Source organism: Miscanthus floridulus, chromosome 5 (assembly GCF_019320115.1).
Source record: "Miscanthus floridulus cultivar M001 chromosome 5, ASM1932011v1, whole genome shotgun sequence".
Taxonomy (NCBI): domain Eukaryota; kingdom Viridiplantae; phylum Streptophyta; class Magnoliopsida; order Poales; family Poaceae; genus Miscanthus; species Miscanthus floridulus.
In genome coordinates, this window is record NC_089584.1 from 129,735,418 (window position 1) to 129,748,302 (window position 12,885).

A 12,885-nucleotide genomic window follows, 5' to 3' on the forward strand; every position below is an offset into this window, starting at 1 on the left:
TGTATCTAGAAAAATTAAAACAACCTATAAATTTTATAGGTAACGACTTCAAAACGGCAGGCCATTTTAAACCCTGTTTGCACGGCCACCGCCCCCGTCTCCCTCCCTAGCGCATCACACGTGGTCCCACCAGTCTAGTACTGTTCATCTTCCCCAGCGCAACACACGCTCTCTCTCCTCCCTCTGGCAGCTACCGTTGTCGTCATCTTCCCTAACATCGATGGCCATGTGCCCACGCTCGCCCCACTCTCTTCTTCCCTAACTCCGGCTGGCTTAGAAGAGAAGGGGTTTTGGGGAGGCAGGCCGACCATGTGGTGGGGACGACTGGAGGGCGTCTTAGGGTCCTAGTGGCGGTGGAGACGGTCGGGCCAGGTCGGTGCGGGGGCGACATGGCGGCGTGACGAGGGATGGGGAGGGGAAGAAAAAGAGACCGCCATAGGCGCGCTAGGATTTTGTTAGAGATGAGGAGGGGCGCCGGAGAAGAAGGCGTTGGCGCGAGAAAGAAATACGTTAGTAGTAACCTAATTTAAAATATAATACAAACAACTCATCAATCCCCGTAATTAGTAATATAACTAATCAATCCCTGTATATTAGTAATATCCTAATTCATAGTACAATGCAAGCAACTAATCAATCTCGAAGTGACGAATTCTTTTCCTTCTCACCAGACACCCGAGGCCCCGAGCAGTAAACGGCGGACTCCAGCCGGACTTCAAAACCGCGTTGGATAGCCTCCGAAACCGCGGCTTGACTTGACTTGGGGGCTTGGGGCCTTGCTGTAACGTTGTTTGGTGAAGCCGCGACGCGCAATCCTCTCTCCCTCCCCCATCTCACCGTACCCCAACCCCAAACCCTAGGACGCAGCTACGCCGCCGCCGCCGCCGCAGCACCTCCACCGGCAGCAAGATGAGGCCGCGCGGCAGGGGCGACGACGTCGAAGACGACGATGACGAGGACGAGTACGAGGACATCACGCCGCCTCGAAGAACGCCAGAGCCCGAGGCCGACCCCGCCCCCGCCTCATCGCCCTCGCCCTCGCCCTCGCCTGCCCCGCCGCAGCGCGCGCGTGCCCCGCTCAGTAGCCTCGTCGTCAGGCCGCCGCCGCCGCCGCAGGAGAACGGCGGTGGATCCTCCCCGCCCTCACCCTCCGCCCGCTCGCCCTCTCCCAGCGCCGTCGGACACCGAGGCCGCGGGGCCTCGCCCCTGCGGCGACGGCGGGACTTCTCACCGCCGCCTCCCCGTGGTTGGGAGAGGCGCCGGTCGCCTCAGCCTCCGCCGCCGGAGAGGCGGCGTCCTGGGAGCCCGCCGCCCCAGCGCCGACGCTTCACTCCACCGCCCCGGTTCCAGCCACCGCGGCATCCGCGCTTCCACGATGAGCAGCAAGGTTTGTTGGAAACCCTCCAATCTTTCTATTTTCTTGTATAATGTCTCTTTATAAATTATATGGGAAGTTCGAACCAATTTAGTCGATTTGTAGTTTTCCGTTTGTACTATATTGCTGGATTCGCACACCAGTATTTACTTTACTTTATTTTTATTTGATTCTGATTAATATGCATTCTGTTCGATGCTGATGATTCCTTACCTTGAAGGATATACTTCTCTCTTTTTTTTTTTTATCGTTTTTGAAGGATGGATCTTCTTTATTGCAACTAAATGTACGGTTGTATTCCTTGTCGTGATATTGATTGGAAGTTATGTGATTAGGCATACTGACATAGTTGTGTGGCAATATATGTGGATGAAGTGTTACTTGTTTTAGGCTATGCAACACACGCATTTAAATTGCTATCCGCATGGCTGTTTCAATAGCAGCACCTTTTTATTCTTTTAGGGCTTCTGTATTGTGTTCAGATTTCATCGAGTGAAAGTTGTGCAATAGTGGTGTAGTGGATTAAAGTTATGTAGTTGCTCACATATATGTTTTTGTCTAGAGATGATTTTGGTTCCAGTACTTCAACTGTCATTTTGATTGCAAAGTTTACAAACAACACTGGCTGTTACTTGTTCTTGGTATCACATATTGGAAATCTAATGACATGAAAAGTTTTTGTCTGTCGGAATGTACTAATATTGTATGGGACGAATATAAATACTTTTGTGTGCATTAGTATTTAGTAGCTGAAGTTTGAAAAGATCAACTGCTTGGACCAGGAGCAAAAGAGAACAGATATGACATAGTTTCGCTGACCAATTTTTATATGTTTGAGGTTGTTGTTGTAAGTACTTCTGTTGCTTCTAATGGGTTGAAGCAGCTAGCAAATGCTATCTGAGTAATCTTTAATATTGGTCTAAAACTCAGAACGATATTTGTGGTTCATGTTGCTTGCTAGATTTAATATCAAATTACCATGACTCTTAGATGTGTTTTCCCCTTTCTGGATTATTGCATGATTCATTTACAAGAAGCCATGGAAGACATGTATCATGTAGCTGGCTTCATGTTTCATATTAATGATATCCAAGCTTGTTTCAACAAGCTTTGCTTGCATGATATGTTGTTGTCCTTGTATTATGCATGATTCCTCATATCTTAGGTGCTAATGTGTTGTGCAATTTGCATCACTCAAGCAGTGAACCCACGAGTAAATTGTTTTACCTGTTTCTCTCTTCTGTTTGATTTTATTTTATTGTAAATGTAGAACTGTGTTTTTTTTTCCGTTTGAACTGTTCACTAAACGGACTGCTCATCATCTTTGAAGTATAGTATGCATGAATAGACTGCTCATTATCTTGGAAGTGCGTACGCAAGATCTAGCATTTGAGGAACTGTGATGGAATACAGTTAAGATCTGTATAATTTAATAGTATATTAGTATTGTGTTACCATCATGATAATTTCATGGATAGTTGACATTATATTACTAATTACTAGTTCAGTTCATCCTTAACTTTCCAGCTTCCTACATTTACCAAATATAAGATGCCTTGTACCATGATTTCATCATGTTACACATTATGTCTCTCGAGTTCTAGCAGTATCCTGCCAGCTATCTAACTGCTAAATGGTTTATTTCATATAAGCTAATATATTATTGTTAAAGAACCATAATTCTAGGAAAACGTTTCACACAGTGTGAATGTCTGAAACCACCTGATATGCTTGAAAAATTGTAAATATCTTCTAATACTTTGCTGGCTTGGATGTCCAGTGTAATGGCCAAGCATTGCAAGCTCCAGTAAAATATCAAATGAAGTATGGAGTTTGCTGTTCTACTGGAACACTTTCCAACTTGAGTTGCTTGGATGCCATTCCTTTTCAAGATGGACATTATTGTTGATGCTTTGGTATTGTGCTGCCTGATGATTTGATTAAATTTGCCAGCATAGTGCTGTGGAAGTATTCTGCCTTGCTGACACATTTTGTGAAAAGGCAGACATATGTGCATGTGCAGTATGTTGTGCTCTGAAAAGGTTAGAAGTTTTGAGAATTGAGATAACATGGAATGAAGGAACGAGATGGACTTGAGGTCATTGTATTAACACAACTTGGGTATGCTAGTGTTTAGGCAATGCCTAGCAACATAATGAGTGGAATTAGCTTTGGGCATGGATATGTAGAAACTTGAGGAGAACATCATCAGTTGGTCCTTACTGTCATCAATATTTCAACTGTTGAGTTTTGGAGATCAGGGCAGAATTCAGGAAGCCGTGGAAGTGCTTATGTGAACTATAAATCGTGAGTTTGATGACGTTAATATGGAACTTGGATAATAGACATTTATATAATATGAATTCAAAAATGAACCCACCCTTTTGAGTTCTTTTTGGTAATTTGTGTTTTCTGCACAATGAGCCAAGTCATCAGGTATATTTTTAGACATAGGATTATGCCATTTTGTTTGCCGGTCTTTTGAGCAACTTGTTAGAGGCTTCAGAGACTGGGACAATGATGTTGGGAGAAGAAAGTAACTGGCTGCTCTAGAGGCTTGTTTGCAAGTGAATTGCTGGGCACATTCACATCTCCATGTTTGAAGCCTCAAGGGATGTTCATATAGCATCGATATTGGAGCTGTCTCTTGTGCAGTGTGGGACATTCCAACAACTACTTAGTATGCTTGTAAGCTGAAGTTGCTTTTACGGTTGAGAAACAGAACCAAGGTGATTGGTATGGAACACCACTTTGTAGCATTCACAGTGATATAACATGCCTGGTGCTTGACCTTTTCCCTGTTCAAGTTGGAATTCTTTGAGTAGGTCCCAGTCGGATTAGCTTCATGATACTTGATGCTTGCTTAATCTTGTGCAATCATGTGGAGGGAGAAGTATTTGGTCATTGGAGCGACCTGCTTGATTCTAGGTTGAGAAACAGAACCAAGGTGATTGCTATGGAACACCACTTTGTAGCATTCACAGTGACATAGCATACCTGGTGCTTGACCTTTTCCCTGTTCAAGTTGGAATTCTTTGAGTAGGTCCCAATGGGGATTAGCTTCGTGATACTTGATGCTTGCTTAATCTTGTGCAATCATGCGGAGGGAGAAGTATTTGGTCACTGGAGCGACCTGCTTGATTCTAATATTTGAGATGCCATCAAGAAGCTGTTGCAGTGGTCTATATGTCACATAGTTATTGACCTGTCAAATATTTGTTTAACTTGCAAATGGAAACGGGATCCTATATTGGCTAGAGGAACTAAGATTTTCTTAGCAACATCAACTCCACTCTTTGGACACGTAGCTACTAACTACATTGTGAATCACCAGAAGGCTGCTAGTTTCATTCAGTTGTGCTGCAGTGACAATGGTATTTCCTTCTCAGAAATTGTGGGCCTTCGCAATTATAACTTCGTTCAGCATATGAAGAGTAGCTCTTTTGAAAGTAGTTCTCATGAAGTGGTTGCCTGTTTCAGTTCCATGTGGCTGGTGTAAGCATTTCTTGCTAAACGTTAGTTGACTTTATCTTTTAGTGCTTATTTGGAATTTTTTTTATACTTGCTTTTCAGGATATGGGATGCATGCAGGCCCTTCGCCACCACGCCCACGCAGAGCAGAAGCCAGCAAATTTGATGATGATGTTGGTCCACGTTACACCCATGGATATCAAGGGGGTGGTAGAGGAGGTGCAAGGTTCCGAGAGGGTTCTCCACCATATGCAAGAGGAGGCCGATCATATGGGAGAGGCTATGGTGCTCCACATGGAAAGGATTTCATTAATATTGATGGGCAATATGTTCACCGAAATGACCCAAATCTGTCGCCAAGAGAAGGTGATTGGATATGCCAGAACCCTAAGTAAGTTGCTTTGTAGCCTGTCAAGTATGCTTTATTAGTTACTTAAATCTTGGTTTTCTGATTTTCTTCTTGCATTCTGTGTCAGCTGTGGAAATCTCAATTTTGCTCGGCGCACTCACTGCAACAACTGCAACAAGTTCCGCTATTCAGCACGTGAAGCATATGAGCCTAGGCGCAGTCCCCCCTTCAGGAGTTACCCCAGCCCTCCACGAGGGCCTCCAAGGATGGTTGGTCCACCTGGTGATCGTGCCCCTGCAAAAGAGATGACCAGGTACAGATCACCACCTCATGGTTGGGGAGCAAGTGATCCTAGGGCATATGCAGCTCGATCCCCTCCAGAACGTGCAGGACGGTTTACAGATCCATCACCTAAGGAAAGAATGGGCTTCCGTGGTGAGCGCGACCCAAGGGACCGTGTGAAATTTGAGTGGTCTGCAGCTGATGACTACATTCAGAGGGAGCGCCTACATGATGGTTATCTTGACAGGAGTCGGCGTCACTCAGGATCTCCTCGTGGTAACTGGGGAAATGATCTGCGTGACAGAAGCCGCTCTCCTCCACGGAACAGGCCTATGAAGAGTTCCTTCCCCGGCAGAGGTCGGCCTGACGACTATGCTGCTGATCTATATGCCAGCCGAGGGAGACCCAATGGTATGGAGGCTGGCCGTGGGCGTGGGCATGTTTACAGATCAGGCAGTGGCCCGTACCCTGGTGAGGGTCGAGGTGACCGACGTGCTGCTCCACGTGCTAGGAACGAAGATGGTTATTAAATCATCTTGATGAAGCTGTTGAGTGACGTCATTTTGTCTTAGTTGGTCAGGAAAGGAAAACCTTAGTCAAGCTGGAGTTGAGAATATCTGCAGCTTTTAATTTTTAAAGATCGTGCATTGTGTCCCTAAACCATGGTAACTGTGTTCCTGCATGTTGTTAAGTTATGATTGGTTTTTGTCATCCTCAGGAGCGGATCTTGTAAAGGGACGTAGACCCAACATTTTCTTCCAAAGGTTAGAAATTAGTAATAACTAGAAAGACGCGCGGCGTTGCCGCGCTCTTCGGTGAAGGGGCCAGCTTGTATGTGCTAGCTCTGATTCTGTTATCCTGTGGCTGTCACTTTTCGGTAATATACTATGCATAACAGCTACGTAACCTGAATAGAAAAGCTAAATTTTCTGGCAATTTCGGAGGAAATGATAGAACAATGCGGCTTGTGCAGTACAGAGGTTAGCAATGGTGTCACCCACCTCTTTTTTCCTTTATTCACTTTTTATTCTGGTGGCTGGTGCTTGCTATATATTTAGTTTTGTTCATGGTGTCACCCACCTCTTTTTTCCTTTATTCACTTTTTATTCTGGTGGCTGGTGCTTGCTATATATTTAGTTTTGTTCATGGCTAAATAGATGCTCTAGCTGAGTAGTTTAAGAATAGAGGGGAGGCGGATGATTTGCAACTTCTGGTAGTGATTTTCAGGCCTCAAATTAGATGATCTAGCCAAGTAAATTAAGAACAAAGGGGATGTCGATGGTTTAAAACAACTGAAATCTGGCTTATTTATAAACCCAATTAAATAGATCAAGAGTAGAAGTTGAATGAGGATTGTTTACCTTCTGGTTTCCCACACTCCTCTCTCACCCACGGGAGCCTCTGTAATCGGCAGTAAAACTGGTGGTGGGTTAAGGGTCAGGATTAGGCTTCTAAGCTCGCCCTGCACTTGTAGTTCTATCTTATAAAATACATGTAAGATTCTGCAAGTGCAATAAAGAAACAGAGAGGCCAAGAGGGTCATGGAATTAGAATTAGGAGGGAGCACTCTGCAATGAGACCAAATTAGGATTTTACAAAAAATGCAGTTGAAACAATTAAGATCCAAGAATATACTTGAGGTGTGGAGCAAGTGGTAGCTCAGCATATACACAGTAAAGAAAAGAAACTTGAAAGCAACATGTACTTTGAAATTATAATAAGATTAATGTGATTAATGCATTGGGCAGTTTGACAATTAATTGACAAGCAGCCGCACAATTCATAATAAAAGATACAATTTTCAGTGAATAATAACACATTGATGTTAATGGAATTTACAAATTGACATATGCAAAGTATCATGCAATCAAAAACAGATTTTATCGATGAGCTCCTTATCTGTGTATGATTGGCCTAAAAATTCATCATTTATTCCAGCATTTTGATTTTCCGCTTCTCAAATCCATATCATGTAAATGAAGGAAGTTTATTGTTATATGCATGTTGGAATTTAAGTAAGGGAAGTGTTTGAGCTAGCAACTCTGATGCATTTCTTTCCTTCAGTTGTTTGCGTACCTGTGTTATAGAGATGCTTGTTCAGAGGGATCGTCGTTGTCCACCACCAGCTAGGGAAGGTCTCAAGGTACAACAAGACGTAGTTGGCGTCAATGCTCTCCTTCTCCTCGTCGCTTTCCATATCTATTAGGTGAAGGACCATAGGGGTGCATGCTTGCTATGGCAGCGTGGACAATCCCACAAATTGCATTTCATCAAGCAGGCAGCGTGCACGACAGCTGCTGGCACTGGCACCATGCCCGGTCATCCGTGAACTGTCGTCGATAGGCGTTGTGCAAACCCAGCCACGACCGTGCGCCAATGCAGGCTTGCTTCACGACACGACCCACGGGAGCCGGGCTACGGTGGCGGCAGCCACGCACAGAAGCTTTGCGGTGAGGTCGGTTGTGTTGCGTGTGTTTCCTCGGCCTGCAGCCTGCAGCTAGACGTGGTCGCTGGCGGCGGCGGGGAGACGAGGCGCGCCCGCAGCCGGGCTGCGATGGCCCCTGGTCGCCTGGCCACGCGCGGCGGCCGGTACCTGCGCCTGCCGGGATGGCTTCGGGGTGGCCAGAGCCGCCACGCCCGCGTGGGACCGGGCCGGGGTCGCTGGGGCCTCCGCTCGCGCTGGGATGGCCACGACCGGAGCGGGTGGGACCGCTGCGCTCGCACCCCGCCTACGCCAGGATTGCCGGTGCCTCTGGGGCCCCCACCCACGCCAGGATGGCCGGGCGCCCCGTAGTCACGGCCGCAAGGCAGCAGTCGTAGGCGGAGGGGACGAGTCCACAGTCCACGGGTACGCGAGCATTCGCGATGGCCCGATTTTGCGGCGTAACAGGTAGATACCCACGAAGACCTTGATCCGACGGTCGATTTTACTTGTTTGCCAGATCGAACGGTTGATGGGTTAGCGGGTGACGTGGCACTATCGGGTGCCCGCTTTTGGAAGAAGGATTCCTATACAGTGATTTGTGTAAAAAGTTTGAAATTAGTGTTATCAAATAGCCAAATAGCTTGATGTTAGAGTTTGAGAACTCTCTAAGCATATGTAGCTTGTGTAAGCCACAGTGACAACTGCAGAGCATATCCGATCCTACATGCATCTTGGGGCTACTGCACGATGGGCCTTAGTAGGGCACTCAATCACTCGGTCCCCCAGTCACATATGACATGATCACTCAGTCACAGCCATCTGTTCACTCAGTCACTCATGTAACTCAAGAATTCATGTAATCCAGGTACTCGGTCAAAATCCGCATACATTTATTCATGAATGCCAAGAATATTTGGGTAGGTACTGCATCGGGAGGTAGCAAGACAATGAAAATTGTGTACTCCATACAAAAAAAAAAAAAGAGAGTTAAACATCCTGTTAAAGAGAACCATTCTCACCTCATGATTCATCAGGCTGGATTCGGTTAAGAGAATGATGAAAAGAGCAATATATGTTTTTATTTCTCATGTCAGAATACATATATACATAAGGATTAATTTGCATACCTGGTCAATATCAGCAGACTGATCATTAATCATCTCCATATGCTTTTTCTATCGTTTCATTTTCGTAGCTCAATCAATTTCCATTAAAAAACGATATTTTGTCGGCCGAACAATCAACACCACCTTATACATGTTCTTCTCGCTAATAATGTAAGCAACTGGTTCAGTTTATGAGTCTTTAAAATCATGCTGCAAAACAGCAAAACCATGTAAACTCATCTGAACTGGCACGTCGACATCTGGTTGGACACGTGGGCCGCCTGTCCCACATCCATCTTTCCCATCACCAGCAATTAGTAGCAACGTATCGCTTTCGTTTCGTCTGGGACAGGAAGCTAGGACCGTCCGTAGCTGGTGGGCACCGCCGTGCTGCTGAGCTAACTGCCAGTCACCACGACCACACAGCCACACAGCCTGACAGACACCCCGCGATCTGCGTGCCACTGCCACACACGTAAAAGCCACTCCAGAAGTGGCCAAAGCGCAGTGGCCGCCCGCAGCCCGCTTGCGTTGCGGAGGTGCACTGGCACTGCGCAGCTGACGACGACCCGGCACGGCACGCCGCCTCTTTCCGCGTAGGCTGGCCGCCACCACCACCATGCATCCGCCGAGCTCGAAACCGATGGAAGTCGCGGGCGTGGCGTGCCGCGCGGGCCCGTCCAGGCAGCAGGGCGCGCACGCGGGCGTGGGAACACGGCGTTGCCGTCGGCCCCGCCCCGTTCGCCGCTCGAAGAAGGCTGCTCGTCGCGTCGCTCGGGGTCGGGGAGCCACTCCCGGCGCAATCCCTGGGCGAGGAGGCCGTGGCGCTGGAGGTAATCCGATGTTGTCTTGCTGTAGGTCGTTGGCTTGTCACCACAAGCTTCGATCGCGAATTCGCGATCACACATTCACACAACTATATGAAGTCCATTGATTTTGGTGCAGGTGGGTGAGGATGATGATCTGGACTCCCTTGTTTCTGCCGAAAACCTCTTGCCTCCCGCTGCTGCTGCTGCTGCTGCTGACGGTATGAGCTCTACTCCCAGTCGTCGTGCGAATAGCCGTTTAAGAACAAGAGGTTCATGTCAGTGGTGTGGTTTATACGGACGACAAAAAACACTAAACTAACGTTGGCACGTCTCGTGAATCTGACCTTGCCAGTTCCTGAGGCCAGGACAGTGCGCGTCAAGTTCGTGCTGAGGAAGCAGTGCGCCTTTGGCCAGCAGTTCCTCGTCGTCGGCGACGACGCGGCGCTCGGACTTTGGGATCCGGCTAAGGCGACTTGGTTTGGTCAGAAGGCCACGTCTGGACGGCGAACACGGTGAGCTCTCCGGTCACGTGCGTAAGTGCGTTCCTTCAGCGACCCTGGGCCATGTGAGTCTGACTCGATCGTTTGTCTGACCAGGATTTGCCGGCGAACAGGTCGATCGAGTTCAAGTTCCTGCTGCGAGATGCCTCGGGGCATGTCCGTTGGCAGCATGGCACTAACAGAACTCTGCAAATTACTGAAACCCCAAACACCATGGTTGTCCACGAAGACTGGGATCACGGCAACAAACAGAAAGTATCAGAGGAGGAAGAGCTCTCCATCGGGGAAGAAGATGTGATGTTTTCAGAGGATCTTGCAGGAACAAATGGCGCACCAAAAGCATCAGAATCTGGAGACCGACAGGTCGGCTGCGGTGGTTGCAGATGCTCCTCTGCAGGGGGAAATGGTAGCAGCAAATGGAACGGACCAACCACAGGTAACCACAACCACGCATCACATCTTGTTTCGTATAGAAGCATATACCTGACAATTCTTCTCTTTACTGAATCAGCTGATGGTGGACAAACACCAGACGATTCTTGAAGAGGTCCCCGGAGCCAAAACGGTGTTAGTCGTTGAATTCTCACTCTTAGAAGTAGTAGAATTCTTACTCTCATCGAGAGAGGATGACACTAGGAGTTGGGATAATTTTCTGGTTTATTTCTCAATGCCATACCAACCCGAGGGGTTGGGGATACATATTTATAGGCTGCTAGCCAGTCAAGCATATGCCAAGATGCTAGTCTAAGATGCTAGTCTAAGATGCTGTCCTAGATGCTAAGATACTGTCCTCTAGATGCTAGTCTAAGATGCTGTCCTAGATGCTGTCCTCTAGTTTAAGATGCTATCCTATGCTGTCCTAAAAACACAAAACCACAACAGCCCCACAAAGACCACAACAGTCAGACTCATCCATCATTCTCCCCCTAAGTCTTGTGCGTCGTCTTGTGGGAAAGTTGAACCATCCCGGTCCTGGAGCAGAACTCAAGAAACTTAATCCTCCCAAGGGGTTTGGTGAGCAGGTCCGTAAGCTGGTCCTTGGTGTTGATGTAGCTCGCCTTGATGCTCCCTTCCTCAAGACAGCTTCGGATGAAGTGGTACCTCACCCGGATATGCTTGATGTGTTCATGGAAGACGGGGTTCTTTGCCAGGACCAGAGCGGACTTGCTGTCCACCCTAAGCTCCACCGCTCTAGTGTCTCTGCCGAGAAGATCACCAAGCAGCCGAGCGAGCCAGAGCGTCTGAGTCGAAGCGGTGGAGGCCGCTATGTACTCGGCCTCGCAGCTGGACAGGGCCACCACCTGCTGCTTGACCGACTGCCAGCTAACGAGGCACTTATCGAGGAAGAAGAGGATCTCGCTCGCGCTTTTGCTGGTATCGATGTCGCCGGCGTGGTCGCTGTCGCTGTACCCGACGAAGTGTGCCGCCCCAGGGCACCTAGGGTAGTAGAGGCCGTGGTCGAGAGTCCCCGCAACGTAGCGGATGATCCTCTTCACAGCCTGCTGGTGCTCCGTTGTCGGTCGCTGCATGAACCGACTAACATAGTCGACGGAGAATGCCAGGTCCGGCCGTGTGTGGGCGAGGTAGCGAAGGCTCCCCATAAGACGCCGGTACTGCGTAGCGTCCACCTCCTCCATCGTGCTGTCACGGCTCAGCTTCAGCCCCTCCTCCATCGGAGTGAGAGCTGGGTTGTAGTCGGTGAGCCCAGCTAGCTCAACGACGCGCTTGGCGTAGGCGGTCTGTCGAAGCGTGATCCCGGAGTCATCCTGGTGCACCTCGATTCCCAGATAGAATGAGAGAGGTCCCAGGTCACTCATCTGGAAGGTGGCATTCACCTCTTCCTTGAATGCCGCCACCTCCGCATTCTTGGTGCTGGTGATCACCAAGTCGTCGACGTAGACACCCACCAGCAGAGCATTACCTCCACTGCCCCGTCGGTAGATGGCCGCCTCGTGCGGGCTTTGCTTGAAGCCCATCCCCTTTAGCGTGGAATCCAACTTGGCATTCCACGCCCTCGGTGCCTGCCGCAAGCCATAGAGGGCCTTGCGTAGGCGGAGCACCTTGCCCTCCTTGCCGGGGATCGCAAATCCCGGCAGCTGGTGCATGTAGACCTCCTCCTTTAAGTCGTCGTTAAGGAACGCCGACTTGATGTCCATGTGATGAACACGCCAGCTCTCTTGGGCAGCTAGCGCAAGGAGGAGTCGCACGGACTCCATCCGTGCCACGGGAGCAAAGGTGTCATCGAAGTCGACCCCCTCCTACTGCACGAAACCTCGTGCCACCAAGCGAGCCTTGTGCTTGACGATGGCACCAGCTTCATCCCTCTTCAGCTTGTACACCCACTTAAGGGTGATCGCGCGGTGACCACGAGGAAGGTCAACAAGCTCCCAGGTGAAAGGTCCTAATATGGCTAGAAAGGGGGTGAATAACCTATTAAAAATCTACAAATCAACTAGAGCAATTTGATTAGTATGACAAATAGCGTAATGTAAACTTGCTCTAGCTCTACAAGGGTTATAAGCCACCTATCCAACAATTCTAGTTGCAAAGATTACTAAGGCACCCAAA

At 48.4% G+C, this 12,885-nt stretch overlaps 2 protein-coding genes across 2 annotated transcripts; both read left to right on the forward strand.

Moving 5' to 3' along the window:
• The first annotated feature begins 755 nt into the window (after nucleotides 1–755).
• LOC136450756 (uncharacterized) lies at nucleotides 756–6,404 on the forward strand. The gene is made up of 3 exons (XM_066451349.1): nucleotides 756–1,387; nucleotides 4,949–5,237; nucleotides 5,323–6,404. Exons 1-3 carry the CDS (start codon nucleotides 910–912, stop codon nucleotides 6,005–6,007), a joined length of 1,452 nt encoding a protein of 483 aa, XP_066307446.1. The 5' UTR covers nucleotides 756–909; the 3' UTR covers nucleotides 6,008–6,404.
• Nucleotides 6,405–8,031: 1,627 nt separating this feature from the next.
• LOC136455335 (uncharacterized) lies at nucleotides 8,032–11,229 on the forward strand. The gene is made up of 6 exons (XM_066455408.1): nucleotides 8,032–8,223; nucleotides 9,500–9,841; nucleotides 9,954–10,035; nucleotides 10,170–10,329; nucleotides 10,414–10,753; nucleotides 10,829–11,229. Exons 1-5 carry the CDS (start codon nucleotides 8,032–8,034, stop codon nucleotides 10,613–10,615), a joined length of 978 nt encoding a protein of 325 aa, XP_066311505.1. The 3' UTR covers nucleotides 10,616–10,753; nucleotides 10,829–11,229.
• Nucleotides 11,230–12,885: the final 1,656 nt, after the last annotated feature.